The sequence below is a fragment of the Onychostruthus taczanowskii genome, unplaced genomic scaffold, assembly GCF_017590055.1.
Source record: "Onychostruthus taczanowskii isolate IOZ18803 unplaced genomic scaffold, ASM1759005v1 scaffold38, whole genome shotgun sequence".
NCBI classification, from domain to species: domain Eukaryota; kingdom Metazoa; phylum Chordata; class Aves; order Passeriformes; family Passeridae; genus Onychostruthus; species Onychostruthus taczanowskii.
Window position 1 is genome coordinate 5,907,852 of NW_024501237.1, and position 22,622 is coordinate 5,930,473.

The window sequence follows — 22,622 nt, forward strand, 5'->3', positions numbered from 1 at the left end:
CTTTAGGGGAAAGTTTGTACCCTGATGTCTTAGGGATTGATTTTGAAATTTTTATCTTAACATGATCAGCTCAGGGCGTTCTCTTATAACTTCTTCTGGCCTGGTGGCTCTCCCCCTGAGTTTGATAGCAGCTCCAAGTGCACAGTGCTTACAAGCTTAGTCACAGCCACTGGATTTCATCCCTTCAAAGAAGTGTCTGTAAAGAACCAGTAGTACAGAAGTTGTCTCCTTGCAATTTAAATTAGTTTAAATTCAGTTAGAATAAATAAAACTTTCACACATCTTAGGAAAAAAAAAAAAAGACAAAAGTAAAAAAGAAAGAAATAAAGCAGCACAAAAAGTATAGATGTCTAAACACTTTCCCATACTTCGGCTACTTAGAAACGCATTTTTACCAAAAAAAAAAATTAAGTGCTAACCTATTATTTGTGTAAATTAGCATCAAATCCATCTGTCCAAAGATAATCAGATATCAAGACTGGTTTTACACACACTTCAAAATAACATAATAATGGGTATTTTGTCAATTAATTCAAGGTATTATCAGGTGGTTTTCGTTATTTTTTTCTCTTAGAAAGGCAAAAATGCCAATCACTGCATCCTTACTGGAAAGTCAGAACTATGCACAGATCTGCTGCTACACCGAAACAAGACTGATGAGCACCATCTCATGGGCATTTCAGGTAACAGAAAAAAAGAACTTTGTGAATTCTCCAGTATATGGATATACTTTCCAAAATAAATACATTGAAATTGAATGGCATACAAACATAATTTCAAAGTTTCAGATGCTTAGATATAAAAATATGGCTCAAATTAAGGATTTTCTAAAAAAACATTCACTGCAAATATATCTGACAGGGACATTGTCACTTTCACACAGGAAGAATTTTAGAATTATTTAACCACGAAAAAAAGTATTTATAAGCAGTTAGGTACATAAAATTAACAACACACCCATCCCAAGGAATCCAGTTTCTGGCAGAGGAACTGCAAAATAAGTTCTTAAAAAAATAAGATAAGAGCAGTACCAACAGAACTCTTATTTCCCTTTTATATGTAATTTTAAAAATAACTTTAAAAGCATGATTACACACTTGAATGTTTTCTTTTCAACTGTACAATAATTAATGATGTTCTAAGTGATTGCTTGCATCCATTCCAGCAGATCCTAGAATGACTAAAACATGACTCCTTAAAAGCAATCTTGAGGGCCACATTACTTGGGAGTACTTGACATTCAACAATGCAGCTCCTCTGTGGCCTGAAATTTTACCCAGCAACAGCAATACCTCAGAGAGAACAACCCAGTTCAGGTTACAAAGACACTCCTGTTGTAGCTCATGACATTTTTATCTTTCTTCAGTTAATTGCAAAGTTTAATACCAAATAAATTTACAGACAACTAACTAAGCACATTTCTGATAAACAAAATTTTGCTTACTATAGGTTCTGTAAGCTTTATTGGTAAAATATTTTGTAATAGTCACTGTCAAACTAGTTTTACTCCTTTGAGTGCTAAATTTTACCAGCCCTGCACATCATATGAAACTTTCTTTAGTGTCCTTATTTACTGGATACCAGTTAACTAACAAACCAAGGACTAAACCAAAACGAAAGATAAATCACAGCACTTTTAGCACCACTGCAGAAATTAGAGAATGCAGGTTCTGCCAGCACAGGCAAAGCACCTCCAGGCTGAGCACTCCACTACAAAAACCAGTAGTGTTCATTCTAAAGCAGCATTTTAAAAGATATGAAGCATTGTCATGCCCCCCCTGCCCTGAACACACTCTAGTTCTGGGAAAGGTGTTCATTAGAACAGCGTGGCTGGGACCTGGAAAAGGAGGCCACAGCTCTCCAGCCATTGTGTCACCTGCCTGCACCACCTCTGCAATCATTCCACCGCAGCCGAGGGTCAAGCCAGATCTAATATTTCAGATGCAGATCAGGATGACTCCGTGTAATCCCTCCAAGCAAACCTGACAGTGTTTCCTTGGCTTCCTTCAAAACTCACTCCAGTGATCCCTCTGCACAGCCTCCCCAGCACAGAGTGAGCTCAGCCAGCTCCCCACTCACATTGTATTAGCAAATTTGCCACTCTAGATCCTCCCCAGTTGATAATATGATATAAATTCCTGTTACACAACCTGTCATGTCACAACATGAATCTCCATGAAACTATCAGGATCAAAACAGATGCCTTTTCCCAAGTTCACTTTTGCTAGGACAAGAGTATCAATTCACAATCAGCTGAAATAATTCTCCTAGTTATGACAGGAAGCAGTCCAAGACTGGGCTGCAGGGTTACCAACCCTGCCAACTAACAAGAGTTTCCTGCCTGGTAACAAATATTTCAGCTCCATGCCATGGGTCCCATCTCACATAAAAAAATTAACACTAGGGCAAGACACATTTTGTATGAAGCAGAACATAATTATCATAGCCCAGACACTTCAGCATCTTTCCATTCCCACCTCAGGCAGGTCTGTACCAACTCAAATATCATCTTACTCCGGTTTCCAGATTTCTCTAAAAAAGATGAGAGATTCCTGCAAGGCCAAACATATTAAGTTCCACCCAATGTATCAAGCCAATTTCATCATCTTTAGATGGGTCTCTATTAGAGCACTGAAATTTCTTCTCTTCACAAACAAAAAGTTAATGCATCATTTATTCTAATAAATACAATAATCCAGGCTTTTTTAATTAGTCTACAAGGCTGAGCCGCATTCCGTAAGACTCCATGGAACTAATTTTAGTATAGTATTTCCAACATCTTCAAATCTCTAGCAGAACACCTCATATAAGAAACACTTGGCTGTTTTTAAGTTTTTGCACTGTTAAACTTGCTGCCACTCAAACCTAAATGACTGCAGGCCTATTGGCAATTGTTCTAAGCTGTCCCCTAATCCACTTTGCCAAGATTTATTATTACACTTAGTCTGCTGACTAACTGCATAAAATATTAGTTGGCCTTATGGTTGATGTTATGCAGGAGGTCACATTAGCACATTGATCCCTGGGTCTTACAATCTATACTTGATGCTGTTTCAAGGGGTGCTTTTATTGGCAACTGTAAACTTTTAAGTGCTATTCCATGATAAGCGTTTCAGTAGCTGAATCCTAGAAGAATTGTTGCTCTTCCCTCAAATATTTGTATCTTTTTTAACACTTAAACTTCCACTGTAACAAAACAACAGTACCTGCCTTCTAGATTTTTATTTCAACCCCCACAATTATGGCACAGAGTGTTAACACTTCTGAAGTGGAATCACTCTGCTTCAATGGAATTCTAGTAACTGGTTTCATTAAACAGTATTATAGTACTCTTATACTACTGTGTGGTATAACAAAGTTTTTAAAAATCCATAAGCATATCTATAGGTACCACACACATACAACACCATAGAGAGTAAGACAGCATCATATGCAGGTGAACTTAAGTAAAAAACTAAAAAAGTCCACAAAACATTAGGTTTTATCTTAAATTCAAAGAGTCTGAACAGACACACTTTTCAGGTGTCAATTGCTATGTCTTAATGCACTAAGTACATTGCAAATAGCTTTATACATGTCCCTGCAAACCTCAGGCTGGTTCCCAAATGTAAAACATCCCCATTGTGATATCCAGATCAAGTTAATATAAAAACCCAAAGTAAACCTCTCCTCGTACTGGCATGCTGGGTGAGCACACAATTTGTATTGCAGATGACTTTCTGTAATGGAAAACTGAAGCAAGAAATACAAATACAGCTTTTGGCATGGCCAGCACATAATTTCAGCTCTATCAATTGCTCAGTTATGAAGCGAAAGAAAGAAAAACTGTCTCTATTTACTCAAACACTTGCAGTAAGAGCAATGAAGTCTTGGAAATCCAGCTAAACTTATAAACACTAAGTTTTCTGTAATACCCTTAAGATGTTTGCAAAGTATGGGATTTTCCACCCAGTAAAGTCTCAATTTTCCTTCTGAGATTTATGATATATCTTTTTCCTATTTAGCATTTACTTAAGACTGAATTATGCACCGTGAGTGAAGCAGATTAGCATTTTAGCCACATTAATCCCTCTTCAAGGGAATAAGTCTGTGGAAGCACATGTATGACTACTTAGACATACAATTGTAGCATTCTTATTTTATAGAATGACATCACTACTGAAGTATATCCTGTGAAATTGCAGCATTACACACTCGCAAAAAATCATGTTTGTTTGGGTTTTTCATACATGTAAACGGAAAGACTGAAAAAGAAATTATTCAGTTACCAACACGGGAAAATATGGAGCCAGTGGATAGACGGTAAAAGGAAAAATATTTTTTACTTTGTGTTTGTCCTGGTTTACGGCAAATTTGGGATTTAAGAAAGGGATAGGATTGTCCAGTTTTTATTTATTACTGGACACCTTTTGCGAAGCATTCAGCACAAAATACAATTCTTAAGAAACCATTCTTTTTTTTCAAAATTAACCCAAAACTTATTTCATCCTTGCTGCCATTCCCCTGCTTTCTGTTATGTGCAATGCTGTCTTCGGCAAAATTTTTACCTCAAAACAGCTGGTCAATGACAGAATTGGAACACAAAAGGTTCCTGTGATACAAATATTATTCAGAAATTGAAGAGTACTTCAATATAAAAATTTCAACTTTGTTCCTTCCTCTCATGCAAATTTCGAGGCAAGAGACAGGAAAAGGGACATGTGAAACACATTTATAGTCAGCCCAACCAAATACTAATGAAACACTTGAGCAAATGTTCAGGAAGAAAAGTAAAAGTTATATAAGAAGAAATTCAAGTTACACTTATCTGTAACCTTATCAAAGTATAAAGCTAGTGTCAATTATGCTCTGACAAAATACTGCCAGTTGTAGTTTGTAACTTTGTACAAAGCAATTTACAGACAAGCCAGAAAAGAGAACAGCGTTCAACATCTAGAAAATTCTAGCAAATGAGCATTTGACTGCAACACCAACAAAACACATTCAATAACTGTACTATTTCAGTGATTCTATCAACTCAAAGATCCCTTTTTTCAAAAACAAAGTAGACAAAGATTTAATAAGAAATCAACATTACTTAAAATGTCATTGCCATTACATTTACTACATAACTGAATCAAAAGTATCTTGCTGAATGTCACTATCCTTCCAAATCAAAAGGTCATATGAAGCAAGGGTCTATTTTTGATTTACACACTTCCCGTTAAGACAACTAACCAGAGTGCTGAACACTGTATCCACCTGTTTCTTGAATAGTTGTGGGACTGTTTGCAAAAGTTTGGAGCTAATTTAGCTGCATAACTCTGGAGACTGCTACAAATCCTGATGCCTTTACTAAAGTAAAGAACAATCATTACAGTGCTTTTCTCCCTTTCTGCATGTGGACAGTCCAGGTCAAGAGGACAGGCTGCAGCAAATGTAGGGCAAAGCACTAACACACTTCTAGACTGACCAGAAAATACAGAAGAAACCGACAGTAACCACATTCTCCCTCAGAAAACTTATCAGTGGCAAGCACTTCATCACCACCAAAGCTCTGCACTGAGGGGACCAAGAGGGAAAGAAGAGGGTTGTGGAAAATAAAGCTACAGAAAAAACCCCTCTCCTCATGGTCGGTGCTTAAATTCCTCAAATATTATGTACTCATTTGCTCGGCAATCATTTTTAATTAAATGGGGTTTATCCTATTGTACCACTTTAACTATGTTACACATGGCACTACAGATGGTGCTAAATGACTCCAGGTAATCAGAAGAATGCTCTTGTGAGATAGCACCACTTAAGAAAATATAAAATTAGATTTCTTTTTCTCGTTATGTTCCAGTCTTATTTCTCACTGTGTTTAATACAAAACTAATTTCAGCTTTATAGCGCAGTAACATTTTCGGAACCCAAAAATACGTGAATGAAGTCAGTCATGCAAAAACCAAGACTTTGTTAGACTGTCATAAATAACCTGAGAAATGCATCCATTTGAGGGAGAATTTTAAGGAGTCTGGTAGGGAAACAGGAGTAAATTTCTCTGTTTATGCCTCCTATTACTCCAAAAATTAGGAATAGCTTTTATTCACAATACACAAAAATGCTACATTTATGAAATAACCCAATTTACATATTTCCATATTTAATATGCATTTGGTCCATGAATCACCCACCCTACTAGCCTTAATTCTTTCCATCAAATCCACATTAGATTCTCATAAATTCAAAAGCATCATCTTAGGGGACAAGGGACCTTAATTTTTTTTCAAATTACACTAGTCCAGTTACCAGTTCAAAAAGTTTTCCACATTGTGAGTATAAAAGCTCTTGTTTCTAACCTCAGAAAGCTGTTGGCAGTAACTATGATTATGGCCATCTGCAGTAATAGCAGTGACAACAGCTGCAGCCAAAGCCAAGCAAGTCAGATACTGCAAATTACAACACATCTGTCCTTCCTCACAAATCATCCTTCATACCTGGCACTTCCTGCACAAAACTAGGCAACTTAAAGACCTATCCACAAGGTATCTGCTTCACATGACCTTAGCTGCTAACAGCTACACATTTCTGACTTCAGATTTGAAAACATGAGAATTTTCACTTCTTCCTCCATTCAAAGCTGCTTCTTTAGTACACACACTCCAGAGAATGAGCAGATAAAACAGAAAAACAATTCCCAGTGTCACTTTTAGCACTTACAAACAGGACCACCTCTGTATTTGTATACTTTCTTTGGTAATTATTTTTTCAATGCAAAGAGCAAATATTATTTCTGCCAATACATGTTAATACAAACAGCAACTATTACTCTTCCTGATATGTGTTGTTCTTCACTTCAAAGAAAAATATAAGCATTTTGCAGTCACACAACTACTATTAGTTGGGTTTGGTTTTCAAGCAAGTATCACACAAGTTCTATCATGACAAGGTTTTAGGACACCCTACTTTAGGAACTTGTTTGCACAACACAGCCTGTCTCCTGCCTTTACAGGAACAAAGGCCTCTCACTGCACTGTCAGTCACCAAGAACAGCTTTTGTGTTTAGTTCCCCTTGCATAACTAAGCACTATGTAAAGTAATGATTGGCAATAAGATTCTCAACACACAGCTAATAAAGTCCTCCAGTTTCTCACTGCAGTTAGCAGAAGGCTAACTTTTGGGACAAATAGAGTGTTTCAACAAAACACAAAAGTTTGTCATTTTCCCAATAGATTAAAGAAAAAAAAAGTTGTAGCTCCTCACCCCCAAGTCTACCAAAGGACTTGAGTGTTTACAAATTTTCTTCAGTGACAGCCACTGTTATGGGACAGGTCACAACCACAGCAAGACAGAAATCCCAAACAACAGAGCTTTATATTCCACTGCCCAAGTTGGAGCAATACCATCCTCGCTAGAGCTTCAATCTATATAACCTCATTTCAGGTTTTAGGTCATTGCTTTCTGAAGAGCTTCAGCCACAGCTGTAACAGGTTAAAAACAGCTAAAAAAATACCCATATCGCAAATTACATGCTTTAAAAACTAGACTTTCCACCTCCTTTTTTTTTTTCCAATATTAGGCAACTACAGAATTAGCACAGCAATATCTTACTGATAAAGTGGCTTCTCAGGAATATTGCTCTTATGGTGTTCACAAAGTGATTAACAGACACCCGCATTGTCTTAGAACACTAAAGTTTAGCTGATTTCACAGCTTCCCAATTTCTAGTTCTCACTTGACAATTTCACTTTTTATTTCCTTGTTTTTAAACAGGCTTTTACTTTTTGGCATATACTCCATACCTCAGGAATTGGAAAACAAGTATCTAAATGGCAACCTACATATAGCAAGTACCCCTCAGAGGATATTTCATGACTTTAGCTAACAGCAGTGAAATCTTGCAGTATACCCTGATATGTATTGACAGATAATCGTACAATGACAGAATCCCCCCACCTGTTTAAAACACGGGGAGATTAGAAGAGAAGAGAAAATCAGCCCTTCATAAGAAGGACAGCTTGTTACACTTTCAGAATGAGAACCCAGCTTCAGTCTTCCAGCTGCCTTACAACATAATTTGCAGATGAAACAGAATCAATTCTGTGTAGACAAAGTAGAAGAACAATGGGTACTGCTGGAACTGCAATATTTCATTCCAGTCTGTAAAGTTTGCGTGACTATTTATTGGAAAAGTCACATTCTAAGTTACAACAAACAGAACAAACGTTTTCCTTTCTGCCTTGTAAATACAAAAGGAATTCACACAGTACCTGGCAGCTCTAGAGCCAGGTACTTAGACTCAATATTCCTTGATTATGAAGGAGGAAGAGTAGCTGGGCCAAGCAGTGGGAAGCCCAACACAACCGTCCTCCTTTTCTAGATTCCAACTCAACTTCCTTGATAAGCCTGACTGCACACAGCAGAAAACACACATTTGCTGCTGCTTTGAAAGCACAGAATCACAGAACAGTTTGAGCTGGGAAGGAGCATAAACATGACCTAGCTCCAAACTCCCCACAGTGCACAGGGATGCCATCCACTAGACCAAGTTGCTCAGGGCCCCATCCAACCTGGCCTTGAACACTCCCAGCACCCACAATCTCTCTGGGCAGCCTGTGCCAGTGCCTCACCACCCACTGAGTAAAGACATTCTTCTTGACATCTAATCTAAACCTGCCTGCTTTCAGTACTGTATGTGCACCAAGAGTGTGTGTGTGTTAGAATATCTGTTGTTATGTGACCAAAGGCTGAACCCACACATCTCTGGAGCACAGTATCACACAGTGCCTGCAAAAAAAGGGTAGAACTTCAGAGAAAATCCTTGAAGATTGCTTAAAACAGAAGACACCAAGCAATCTTAAGATATGAACCACTGACTCTTCAGAGCAACTTCTCAACTATCTTAACATCTTTTCCAGTACACATCTGGCTGTATAAATACCTTACAGGGTCACAGCAGCAGAACATGGAAATGCCTTACAGAGATCACAACTATGTCACACATAACTAATATTTCATAATTATAGTTGCCATCCATACATTTGATTATTCTGTTTTCTTTGATGCCATGGTTAATTAAACCAGAGAGTTAGCGTGCAGGCTCACAATGGGCAATAACTCCTCTTGGCCAAATTATTAATCTTCCTAAACAAAGGCATCTTTGCCTTCAAAATTCTGAATATTAAGACTGAGGTTCAGGCACCTTTTAATATAGAAATTTGCACATACAACTACTGCAATTGAGCAATCCTTTACTCTGCATCGATCCCATTGTTATAATGATCAATACCTATTTTAAGAATCAATATGTGCATTCAAGCATTCTTCCCAATGTGCATGGTAAGGTCAGAGGTAAACAAACCCATTTAGAAGGATCCTTGGTGAACAAAATCCCTGAAGAGTTGAGAAACAGAATTCTAACTACAACTCTAGTTTCATATATGTGAGCACTAGAGCTATAGGAAATATTAAAGCTGACTCTTAGAAGCTGAGAAGTTGCACATCCAGCTGGAAAATTACTATAAATGAGCATTTAAAGCTGTTCACCTCCTTCCCCCTATATCCACTTTAATAGGAAATTGAGGAATCAAGATCACTCAGTGCTACAGAACCCAAACACACTGCCAACCCACAGAAGACACACTGTAAGCGTATTTCAAAGCTAAAGAGCTATTCTGCACAGTAGGTATCATGCATGGTACAAAATGGTGACTAAGCCTGTGTCTGACCAGTCCCATTGTAAGTAATATGCAGCATCACTACACTGAAATGCACAGAAACGTCCTGTTCAGGATGATACTGGAATTCAGCTACAAACCCAGGAATGAGGCATGAAACACTCGTTAAACCCCACATGTCAGCAATAGCTACAGGATAGTGTCACACTAGAGAGCAAATGAAAACACAGACACTAAACAATAAGTGACAGATGGCACAATCCAAAAGCCACCGAAACAACTCTCCCTCCTGTGCCACCACATGTAAATTAAGCTTAAATTTCTGGCACTCTTGTGTACTTAAAAGTGGGTTTTCCCATAGAGATGAACAAAGAACTGCAAAATCACCAAATGGTTTGTGTGGGAAAGGACCTTGAAGATCATTTCATTCCATCCCTTCTTCCATGGGCAGGGACACTTTGCACTACACCAGGCAGCTCAAAGCCCCATCCAGTCTGACCTTGAACACTTCCAGGGGTTGGGCATCCACAACTTCTCTGGGCAATCTGTTACCCTGTGAGTGGCCCATCCATCAAATTCACACCCTTCCAGATTATAGACAAGGATGTTGTGCCAAATATGCTTTGCACAAGTCCAGAGAGATTACATCAATTGTCCTTCCCTCATCCACCAGTGCTGCAAGCCCATCACTGAAGGCAACCATATATGTCAGGCCCTTTGATTTGCCCTTAGTGACACCTTGCTGGCTGTCACCAATCACCTTCTTATTTTCTCTGTGCCTTAGCCCAATTTCCAGGAGCATCTGTTCCATAATCCTGTAAGGCACAGAGGTGAAACTGAACAGCCTGGAATCTCCTTGGTCCTTCCTTTTTTTCCTTCTTTTAACACTGGGAATTAAGTTTTCCCTCTTCCAGTCACTGGTAACTTCACCAGTCTGCCACAACTTTTCTAATAGGACAGATAGTGACAAGATCATGATATTTAGATAGTCAGGATTTGAATCTAAAAGCTTGAATTTGAAACAAACAGTTTATAATCAAGTTTTATAACAGCACAATTACAGTGATTAAACTAAACTGCTCATGTGTGATGTTACTTTATGACAATTTCTTTGGGCAGCTTGCTTGCTCCTCTAAACTTCTATTCGTAAGTCTAGAATGAAAGAGATCCCAACTATGCCTTGCATACCTAATTAAGGAATCCCTACAGACACATACATCTTTAAAGAACAGCAAGAAAGACATCAAGACTAAATCAACACTCAAATAAAATTTCAGGGCTTTTTTCCCCCCATTTCCACTTTGCATCCAGTACTCCAGGTTGCTCAATTTGCACACACAAAACCCAGCTGAGGGTAAGCCTGAACTGACAAGTTTGCTTGTTACAGTCACCTAATCATCTGACAATGTGAAAATTATTTTCACCATATGCCTTTTTTTGGAGGAGGGGGCAGACAATACACTACACTAACTTGTATCAAGAAGTCTTATATGACATTTTTTTCAATTTCCTCATGATCCAGTTGGAAACGGGAATGTCACTTACCTGAAAAATGACAGCACCATCATGAAGCAGGAAACCCAAGTTTCTGCCTCTAAATTCTATCTTTTTGAAATATGTCCAAACAACTCTAGTGATATCTCAGTCACTGGACAAAGCCCTTCACCTGAAAATAATGCACTTTCCAGGAATGAAGTCAGGATTTGGTACATTACAAAGAAATCTTTACTAAAGTCCTAACATGCAGGCAAAAAATCCACTGTCTTCCAGCTCCAAACCTTCCCTGTCATGTATGAGTGATTAGAAAACCTTATTCAAACACCTTAACCACAAGGTCTGACATTTGTTTCTCTCTATGCCTTCTCCCCAAACTCATTAATCTGGCACTTTTTGCTGTGTATGAGCCTAGTCTTTGCAGAAGAGGTGTTACAAGTGCTCCTTTACAAGTCACTCACAGCATCCTCAATCCTGACAAATGGCAATTTGAATCTCTTCCTGCTAAGGGGAGAAATCAGGGTGGCTTTCACTACCTGCAGAGGTGAGACTTTACCAAATCATCAAAATTCCCGAAGAGCCATATGCATTCCTCTTTAAAAGCAGTACACAGGAAGGGCACGAGTCTTCAGCACCAGGTCTCAGATGAGTCATGGAATAAACATGTCCCCAAGGCAATGCTCCTGCCCATCAGCTGATCCACAGCAAATGCAGCACACTGTGGCATTCACAGATTCCCAGCCAGCTGCAGATTCCAGTGAGTGCTCAGACTCATTTCTGCAGCCAAGGATGAAGGCAGCAGGTGCCAGGACACGGAAGAGGAGGCAAGGGGGCACAGAAAGGACAAAGCAGTGTCCCGGTGTGAGGTGAGGGAGTGGATAATCTAGTGTGGCACAAGACTGGGACCTTAGTTTTAATGTAGAAATGGGCAAGGAAACATGGCAATAATTTTCTTGTAAGCATTTACTGGTATATATAAAGATGGGAAACCTTGGTACAGTTTCTGATCCTGAGAACTCTTTTCTCTGCACTTTGCTGATCAGTTGAGCACCACTGCTACCCTGTTTAAAACAAGGACATTTGAAGTGATAAAGACATCATAGCTTCAGAAGGTAACCTTTAGTTGTAGATTATACCAAATTGGACAGAGAATCTTTTGCAATTCCAATTGAAATATCCATTCCCAGCATCTCAGGTGTTCTCCCATTCTATAACAGCAGCAATATATTAAAAACACGTATCTCCCCATCTCATGTTTGATGGTTCAAAATACATTCCAAAAAATGCAATCACAGTTATTCAGTTTTATATTCCATATCACATACCTAAAAGCCAGGCATTAGGGCACCTAAATTACATATTGGAACCAAATCCTACAGTATAAGTAAGCTCCCATTATATAGGGAGGAAAAAAAAAGCTTGCAAGTTCTTTTCAATCAAGTTCACAACCACAGCTAGAGACAATCACATGCTTAGTTTCAACAAAAACATTAGCAGAAGGCAGATGCTGACTGGACTAATAGTTTCCATTTGTTTATTTAACAATCATGCAGCATTCACAACATTAGTCATTTGGTTCTTATCCTACCCTCAATGGCATTGTTTTAAGGCTCATCAGCAATTCTACTTCTGTATCACTGGCTGTATTTTGTAACTGAAGTCTATGATTCCACATAAAAAAATTTTGGGTTTGGTTTGATGGGCAGGGGGGTGGGGAAAGCGTGCTTTTTACAGCAGGTTGGTTTGGGGGTTTTTGGGGGAAGGGGATTGTTGTTTTGGTTTTGGGGTTTGGTTTTTTTTGTGATGGGTTTTGGCTAGTTTTCTCAAGCACTGATTGATCCAAGGTCCACCTGGATCATTAATAATCATGCACAAAACTGTCCTTAGGAATACTGTTTTAACCCCAAGAAGTATAAACAGCACAACTTAGAAGCTTCTCTAATAACAGACTACTAAAACTTAAAAGTTGCAGGATCTGCAAAGCCTTTATTCAGCAGTTCTACAGCAACAGGGTTTACCTCACTCCTTATCTGCCCCCCACCCAAACCACATTTGGGAAAGCAGCCAGTACAATTCCCACCCAAACATACGCAGTTTGATAAAGGAACCACTTTGTGAGGGGTTTACCATGCAAGTGTTCAGCATCCTGGACTCCACAATCACACGTTTCCCAGTTTACTGTGAGAGGCTACTGGTTCTCTTCTTGCTGGTCTCTTATTACAGAAATTGCCCTCCTGCTGCAGTCACCATCTTACTTGCTGCTTCCTGGTGCCTCTTGTCTTTCAGGATTTCCCAAAGAGAGAACAAATAAGCTACAGGTCACCCCATGCATTCTTATAGTTACTGTTTTACAGGGCTAGTCCAGGACAAATCTAGAAATTTAGAGAATTCTAAGTGGGACAAATAGAATAGACTCCATTTAGTGAATTTATCTCAGTAATTTCTGTCCACACCTCAGACAATAACTGCTGATGGAAAAAGGGAAAATGCTGACACACACATAACAAACTTTAGAACAAATGAGTCCTACACCATTACTCGGGTTTTGATTTCCAACTGCAAAGGAAAGATAACCCAGAAGCTCTTCAAGTCTTGATTTCTGCACCAACAAAGGAGAAGAGGTTTTTGCCTGAACAATTCAATTCCAGCTTTTCAGTTACACAAAAAATAATCTGAATTTTCTGCATTGATGCATATGGAATTTTTTTCCTAGATATATGAAGAACACAAAAACATCAACAAAACTATTCATATGCAGGCTGCAGTAAAGAGACTTGCAGCTCAAACTCATGGAAGATTTTCAGGAGGCAACAGAGCACATCCTATTCCCACTAGCAATTCTCATTTAAATATCTTCTCAAAGCAGCTATTAACAAGAAAATCATGCCTGGGCTGCTCCCAGCTCCCCAGTTACTACTAGGGGAATCCAGTGCAACAGAAGGCATTAGATTTTTCTTCTCCAGAAATTAGTTTCTATTTAGAAACTACTTATGCCTATTTGTGAAGCTCTGGAATCTAAAGCACTGCAGCAACACAAGCTCTTCACAAATTATTCCAGGCTCCCAGTGTCAGCACAAAGCCCCCAGTGGCTCAGAGAAAGGTTCTATTGCAACTCCTGCAGTATCATCATCTGGTGAGTTTGATTACAGCAGTTGTGCAAGGATGCATCTCGATTGCTATCTGCCCTAAGCACAGAGCTGCATGCTGGAAACTGCGGTCTCCACTGGCCACGCAGAGCATTCACAAAGCAGGTGGCAACAGTATCCTGTTTTACCACATTCATGGAGCCCTCAGACTCCTGGCAAACAGCTCACAAAGCTTGAGGGTTTCCCAGAGTCAAATAAAAATGGCCAAACTAGCTTTTGGATGGGCAGTAACGTGATCTACCCTGATATCAAGTTTGCCAGAAAAATCCAGAATTAGTTAAAGCAGAAACATAATCTAAATTAGGACATTAGTAATTAGGTCAAGCTAATACCAAAATCCATTATGCAAAACGTTGTGAAGAGGCCAGCAAGGCCCCCAGGGGCTGGGGAAGACACTTGAACAGCAGAAAGTTAGCTAACTGTAATTAGTGATTATGAACAAAAACTTTCTGCCAGATTGACCCACTTAAAATAAATAGAAGTTTTCAAAAAGATATGCATAAATTTAATGCATGCAAGACTGAATTTGACAGAATAGATTTTTAAAGAAGGCAGAAAAAGACAGAAACACCAAAGGTAGCAAGAAGCTATTTCACATTCCAGTGACTAAACAGCAGAGCTTATTTCATCTGTGCAATGGATTAAAGCTTCCTCCTTAAGGCTCATAAAGAACTTGATGACTGCATGAAGACAGAAGCTATCAGTGCTTTAAGCTGCCAACTTATCTAGCAAAAAATAAAAGGTCAGAGCAATGCATCAAGTGAGAGACAGCTCAGAATGAGCGCAGGTTCGCCAAGAGGTGGTAAAGCAAATATGCAGATAGTGAATGAAACCACACACAAAGCTCATTTTTATCTTTCATCAGACTTCAATCCAAAACACATGCCAAAAAAAATATCAGGCTTGATAATTTCCAGAAGACCGGGACTTCTCAGCAAACTTCAGCATTTGAATGTACACTGGACTAGCCACTGAGTACTGAACACTATACCAAACCAACACTACCTCAGAAAAGAACTGAGCAAATACTTCATCTTTGATTTTGCTCAACCTCCGATGTTCAGCCAATACAGCAACTTCAAAAGCCTTCTCATCACTCACACTCATCTTTAAAGACATTATTGGAGGAGTGAACCAAAGCGCGCTGATTCAACATGCATTTATAAATATCCATTTTTGTATCACTCTGCAATATCCAGCCTTTGTGGCAACCTTGACATGCCATCCACCTGCTTCCCTGATGCTTTTGACTAATTTCATTCTATTCCCTAATCCGCAGATGCTTTTCCTGAGCCAGTCCATATGGCCCCTAGGTTTCTGTGCTCTCTGCACTGCTGCGTCAGGCCCATGGTCCATCCAGCCCAGGACTGTCTGGCAGAAGCAGCAAAAAACACTACCTAGAGACAGCAAAGCAGCTGCAACAGAAACCTGACTCCCTCTCCTCTGTTACCAGACACCACCTAGAAAAATCTGTCATTGAACTGATGTACTCCCCTCTAAAGGGGAGTTCTAAGCCATGCTATGAACACATTTTGACCAGGCTTCCTTGTAGAACAAACTGCTAATTAAAAACTGCCTAACAAATTTTGCATTATTGAGCCAAGATATACATAAATGCCCAGCTCAGCTTTGCTTTTTTGGCTTAATATTTGTACAGAGTCTGTTAGTATCAGTAGAGGATGCCAACACTGCTGGAAAACACAAAGCGTGTTCTAGGCTTTCACGGACACTTGAAATCTCAGATTGGACACACAAAGCTATAAAAGTCTGGCAACTCAGCAGAAGAGTAAGCAAAACTGAACACTTTCCCATGAAGTCTTTGAAGTTTTGTCCTCAATATTTTGTTGTCCTCCATTGTGTTTTAAGTTACAGAAGGGAGTTGATACTCCAACCAAAGTACAAACCAGCTCCTGTTCAGAGCCTAGACAATTTTCTTCTACATGGCTGCATGCCTAATTAAAGACATTACCACTTCACTACATTCCACACCTTTCTCAGCCAACCACAAAACTTCCCTCAGTTCCTGCATATACTACATACAGTAATATTTCCACTAACTACAAAGTAATTTCCAAGTTGCATCAACACCTGAAAAAACCCCAATATGCATCACTTCAATAACTTAAAACCACACATGACCTCTAAGACAGCTGACTATTCCATTTACTATGATTTTTTAAAAAACCCCTACAAGCCTGACCCAGCTAAAGACACAGACTTACCTTATCATCTGTACTTTAAGTGGACAGAAGTGACTGAACTAGGATAACTGTAGCCAGAGGTGTATTTACTGGGAAGCTACTAAGGAAGACTGCATCTATTAAGAAACACACAATATTCAGTGATATTCTAGGAACTACTTGGTTACTCTCACTTGTCACCAGCATTGATAAGTTTATGTAGAAAATAAAGTCTCTGGAAACATGCAGTAAAGTAATGAAAGGAATGCATTGTTATAAAGACATTCATGGTGGATTTTTACTACTGCAATACATTTAATTCTATCAGCATTAACTTTGGGGGCTTTCTACAATGCGATACATGCAAAAATAAGTCTGTGAGAAGAGATGAGAAAAGGGGAATTCAGACTTCATTAAAACCATTATGAGTTACAGCCTTCTAGTTGCATTCGTGTGCCAAAACCATCCAAACTAGAAATGTGATATATCAGCAGAAAAATAATCTGTAAGAATTTTTTTTAAGTTAGTTTGATTTTTTGTTTGTGGTTTTCTGTTTGTCTGGCAGAAGTGAAAAAGCTGACAAATGAAATTTACAAAGCAATTTAAGCCTCTGCTCCTCAGATCCATTATTTTTCCTCCAAAGGTGATAAAAACTTGTGTTTCTTTCTCATTTGCACTTTGTCACTCTTGGTGAGGATCTCATAATTCATGCACAGAATCAGAAGCAACAGCACATTCTCTTCACCAAAGAGAAATTTGAAAAAAAAAAAAAAAGTCTTTGCAACACAGACTGAGGGGAAAAAAATTGAGCCAAATCAAGTAACAATCTATACCACAATCAATAAAACAATCTGAAGCATTAAAGCTTTTTTAAATAAAACTGGCTTAAAGTTATTTTAAGTTAGTAACAGATCCCACTGTAAGTAATTTCTTTTTTCATTCTATCATCTTCTCCAACCAGGAGGGTTTTTTATTTTGATAAACTAAAGGGGCAAATATGAGATAATGAACAGGAATTCACCTGATTTGTAGGCAAAGGAAATTAAAGGAGTTATGGCTGCCTGAAGTCAATTAAAAATAAAATTCACAATGCATGAGGAATATATATCCATAGTTTAGCTTAGTCTATCTAAAAAAGTAATAGAACAGATTAATACTCGAACAAGAACATGCTTTCAAAGTTGTCCACAGAATAATCAGTTTCTTGGAAGTTCCTATTCCCCTCTTCACTTTTAAGAGGTGCTGAAATACACAAAGACATAGGCTGGGAAGCCGTGTTCATTGAGAAAACTGACCAAAAACAAAGCAGATCAGCTTGTATGTTTCTAGGAGCAGAATTTCCAAAGACAAAAAAACGAGACTAGCACAGTTTTGATGCTAGAAGTGAGCTCACTAAGCACTTTGTTATACTGCTGGACAGAGAAAATGTCCGAGGTGGCTCTCCAAGATCTAACACTGCTGAAGTGAACAACTTATTTGCTCGAGTAATCAAAGCTACAGAGGCTTACATTTCTTTAGTAAGCAGCAGATCAATTACTGAGCACTTTAGATTTTTGACCTCCTGAGTCTTTCACATATAAAATGTGATCATCTCTTAAAGATGAGAAACATCAAGACAGCGCTTTGGTCTCCTCTTGATAACCTCCTTATGCTACAGCAAGTTGGAAGGGCATAACTAAGAGCAACATGTTTTCTCAAGAAATTCAAATCAGGGCACCTAACATCCCTGTTTTAAAAAACAATCTCTCCATGTCTGAGGGTGGTTATAGAATAAATATGCTGAGCCACCTTTCCACTCACATTTGCCCAGCCCTCCTTGCACTCTGGTCTAAAGATGCCTCAAATTAGTGACCAAATAAAACCCCAGATAGCGTAGGTGTCCTCTTTCCAAATCATGAGAAGGGCTAGCAGAGCTCTGCTCCCATCCCTGGTGACTGCAGCTGTGAGTCACCACACAGAATGAAACCAAACAGGAGGGGATACAGGGCTTAACCCCATCAGGCAACAGCAGATCAGGGCGTGATTGCCATACCCCCTGCTCAACCTGCACACACCCAAGGAAACGCACTCCCAGAGCCACTGGGAAACAAACTACCAGAAAAGCCAGAGCTAAGAGTCACCTTTTCAGATAAAAGTTACAGATTTTCTGTACACCCACACAGAAGAAACCAAGTACACCACTGCTAACCAGTACTTGACACACCTTAAATTCTGGTCAGTGTGATTTCAGAGGTATTAACTGACAAAATGGTCACAGGTAACAAATTAACAGAGGCAGAACTCTGTGACAGATGAATGAGCATTGCTCTGAAGGAAGACTTCATATCCCTCATATCCCAAAAAAAAGTCTTCTGAAGGAAGACTTCATATCCCTCATATCCCAAAAAAAAGCTATATCAAAAAGTCAGCTTCACAGTTCTTATTAAAAAAAAAATCTAGAAAATAATGGCTTTCTGTACCTGAAATTAGGAGTTTGTTGGCTGGTTTGATTTTTTCGTGCTTTTCAGTATCTTCCAAAATACCTGATTTGCCAGCTAGCTGATGTTTCCCTAGGACTCAAAGAAATCAAGGGGCCTGTTTTTGCTATTGCTCCGAAATTCAAAATTTGGATTTTGTTCTCACATATCCAGGCAAAGTGTCCTTACTACCAAACTGTTGGCTGTATCATGACACCCATCAGCTGATAAAACAACGTGGGGCACAAGCATGACCTTTAGCCTCCCACATGTAGGCAGGTGTGCTGAAATGGTTGAGGAATCTTCTCAGAGAGGTCAGGGTTGCTGTTACACTTGTAGAAAAAGTGAGAAGTCAGTTTCAAAAATTTCCAGTGCCAGAAACTCTCCCCTGTCTGTCTGGGAAATGAAGAGCCAGGACAATGCAGTCCACAGGTCAAATTCTCCAGACCTCTTAACCTAAAATCAAGAGTACTCTAAATCACACTGAAGTTTTTGCTCCTCTTTTGTCCAAAATGGAGCAGAACAGGAATCACAGGAATCAAGGAGCTTTTACATTTTTAATTATTCTGCTGAACCTCTTTCCCCTGCTGCCATAAAATACACCTCCAGCACACCACTCAAAAGACTACACTAGAAACACAGTAAAATTTAACATTCATGAACAATTTCCCCTCACACAAGTGTCCTAAACTCTAAATTAATCACCAGAATTTCCTTTTGAACCTCATGTCCATATATGTGAGTGCTGTGTTTAATCCAGAACATTGTAAAATGGACTGCAAGTAACTTTAATCACTTCCTCATACTTGAAGCATCTATGAAACCTCTGATCTGCACTTTATTTTGTCACTGCTGGCATTCCCCTGTATTGAGATTTTCATCTAAACAATCTAGGGCACTACACTGTTAATGCAAAAATATTCCAAAACAAATATTTATCATAACCTAAGAAGATAACACCAAAAAAACATGAAACAGACACGGCACACAAATACTCAGTGACCACTGAAACTTGCATGTAGCAAAGAATACCAAAACCAAAATAACTGAAATGCAAACAGCATAAAAAACCAGTATGACTTCTGCCTCAACTTTGTTACTGAGCTTTATATTATTAAATGCTCTCACTTCCTGATTTGTCAGAAACCACATTGTTTTAGAGTTAGAGTTGCTCACTCAAAGGAAGAAGGAGGGACGATAATTGTTTTTAGAGATGTTTTAGGAGCTCTGGTAATAGCAGAGTATCTTTGTAAACTTGAGGGGTTTTTTCCTAACATTTGATATCCTGCGTCAAAGAAACATTACTTGCTACTCTAATTGTTTTAAATTAGGCAATTTAAAGCAATTGGCCCAAAAAGTTCAGTAGTATATAATAAATTTGTAGCTTAAACAAGGAAAAGTTGTATCCTCAATGTTGAGTGACATCTGTTATGAAATACTAGATACAGCCACACAGCTTGCAAAAAATAGCAGTTGAGTCCCTAATTCATTAATTAAAAAAAGGACACTGAAACCACATTCTACTCCTCCCAAAAATCAGACCGTATAAAACATGTTTGAATTAACTACTCCCTGACACCCACAACTCCTGCACATGGAACATGTGCACATGGAACCTACTTACAAAGCCAAGAGAAAGCAAGAAGGGATGCAAACATCTTTGAAAAACTGCTTTGACTTAAAACAGTCTGTGTGTTTCAAAGACAGTTTGAGCTACTAAATTAACATTTAACTTTCTTGTTGACTACACCTGCTAAATGTTTAAACATAACAATACGCTTCTCATTTCTAAATAAAGGAACAACTTCTCTGAGGAAAACAAAGGAGGATGCTTACAGCTGATTCAAGTATAAGAGTGTCTATAAAGAGGCTCGTATACTTTTTTCCCAGCTTTCGTGCTAAGTAAAAACAACATGGTTGAAATCCAGCATGGTGAAAGTGTAAACACGTAAAAAAATATTAACAGAAAAATAGCATCAAAAAACCTGCAGATTCTTCTGCACACCCATGCTGTTTTTTCCCTGCATTCAGGCAATCAACTTACCAGGTTAAACACAGTGTCGACTATATCTCTGTTGGACACTTCACCAACTTCCACCAGTCCTGTCAGCACAGCAAATTTCATCTTAATGCCTCGGATGGGGAGTCCGGGATTCAAAGGCTGCAGCACACTTCCCCCTTCAGCAGCATTTCCTTCTTTTCCCGCTCCTCCTCCTCCATCATCACCTGTTGGCTGAACAACTTGTTTCCCTTCACTCGCCATGGCCAGTTCACCGCAGGCTACGGCTTCCAGCGCCAGCTCCACACCCCCGCCGCTCCGGGAAGACCTGGTCAGCCGGGAAGGTGACCGGCGGCCCTCTGCTTCCTTCCCTTGAGCTCCGGTTCCCGAGGAAAGTGGCGTCCGGCGGGGGAGGGTGTCAGGCGGGCGGGGAGGACGCGCCCTCGAAATCGCGGCTCTCTCCTCGGCAGGAGGCGACTGTCACAGCGCTGCCCTCGGGCAGGTATTCGCAGCCCTGAAGGACAACCCGCGGTGCGTTCAGCCCGCGCTCCGTCAGGCGCTGCCCACAGCCCGCACGTCCCGGCCCCTGCCCCGCGCCCGACGGGAGCCGCCCTGGGAGCGCTCACGCCTGTCCCCGCGGAAGTGCGCCCGGACCCGCCGTGCTCCGAGCCCCCACCTCAAGGGTTTAATCTGCTTTTTTCTCTTTTTTTTTTTTTTTTTTTTTTTTTACCAGGAGGGAACACGTTCCTCCTTCCCGCCCGGCTGCTGCCCGCCGCGGCCCCGGCTCTGCCGGGGCACGGCCACGGGCAGGTGCAGCGCCTCGCCAAGCTCGCACTCACCGCGGGCTGCGGAGGGGGCGCGGGCTGCCCGACGCGCGGCTCCGGGGCCGGGAGGCGGCTGCACTGCCCGGCTACGGGCTGCGCTGCGCCGGCCGCCACTCCGCCCGCCCAAAGGTGCCTCAAGCTCCAGCCGCCGCTGCTGCCGCTGCTGCTGCCGCCACCTCACAGCACGGTGCCGATCAGCCCCATCTCCTTCCTGCCGGCGCTACCGCTCGCTGCCGCCATGACAGCGCGGAGCCCCCGGAGCGCCTGCGCGGACCGGGCGCGGGCGGGGCCGCTGCGCGGGGCGGGAGCCGCGGGCTGCGCACGCCCAGGTGAGCGCAGGTGAGGGCAGGTGAGCGGGAGGCGCGCCCGCCCCCTCAGCCCCGGAGGCGCTGCTCACCTGCGGGCATGCAGCACCCGCTGGGCCCGGACGGTCCGGAGGCTGTGCGCAATAACTTGTCCCAGACTATTGCAGTGTTCACAGAATTGGTAGGGTATGGGCCTCTGGAATCATCTGATCCATTCCCCCTGCCAAGGCAGGGTCATCTGGAGCAGGTGGCACATCCAGGTGGGTCTGGAATGTCAGAGAGGGAGAGTCCTCCCTGGGCAGCCTGTTCCAGTGCTCTGTCACCCTCAGTATAAAGTTGTTCCTTATGCTGAGGTGGAACTTCTGGTGTTTTAGCTTATGGCCATTACTCCTGTTCCTGTCACTGGGCACTTTGAAAAGAGTCTGGCACCATCGTCTGGGCACCCACCGTCGTGATATTTATGTGCATTAATGACATCCCCTTCGGTCTTCTCCAGACTGAAGAGACCCTGGCTCCCACAGTCTCTTCACAAGAGAGATGTTCCAGACCCCTTGTCATCTTTGTGTCCCTTCGCTGGACC

General features: G+C 40.6%; 1 protein-coding gene across 4 annotated transcripts in view; it reads right to left on the reverse strand.

The window, feature by feature from the left end:
• The window catches only part of LRBA (LPS responsive beige-like anchor protein), a 369,042-nt gene extending 347,033 nt beyond the window's left edge, over positions 1–22,009 (reverse strand). For 2 of the 4 annotated variants that reach the window (XM_041411918.1, XM_041411916.1), the window contains exons 1-2: positions 21,753–22,009; positions 20,959–21,427 (exon numbers count right to left, since the gene is read on the reverse strand). In XM_041411918.1, the coding sequence (XP_041267852.1) occupies positions 20,959–21,177 (219 nt within the window). In that variant the 5' untranslated portion in view covers positions 21,178–21,427; positions 21,753–22,009. The remainder of the gene's footprint in view (positions 1–20,958; positions 21,428–21,752) is intronic. The other 2 variants (XM_041411917.1, XM_041411914.1) reach the window with 1 other exon arrangement.
• Positions 22,010–22,622: the final 613 nt, after the last annotated feature.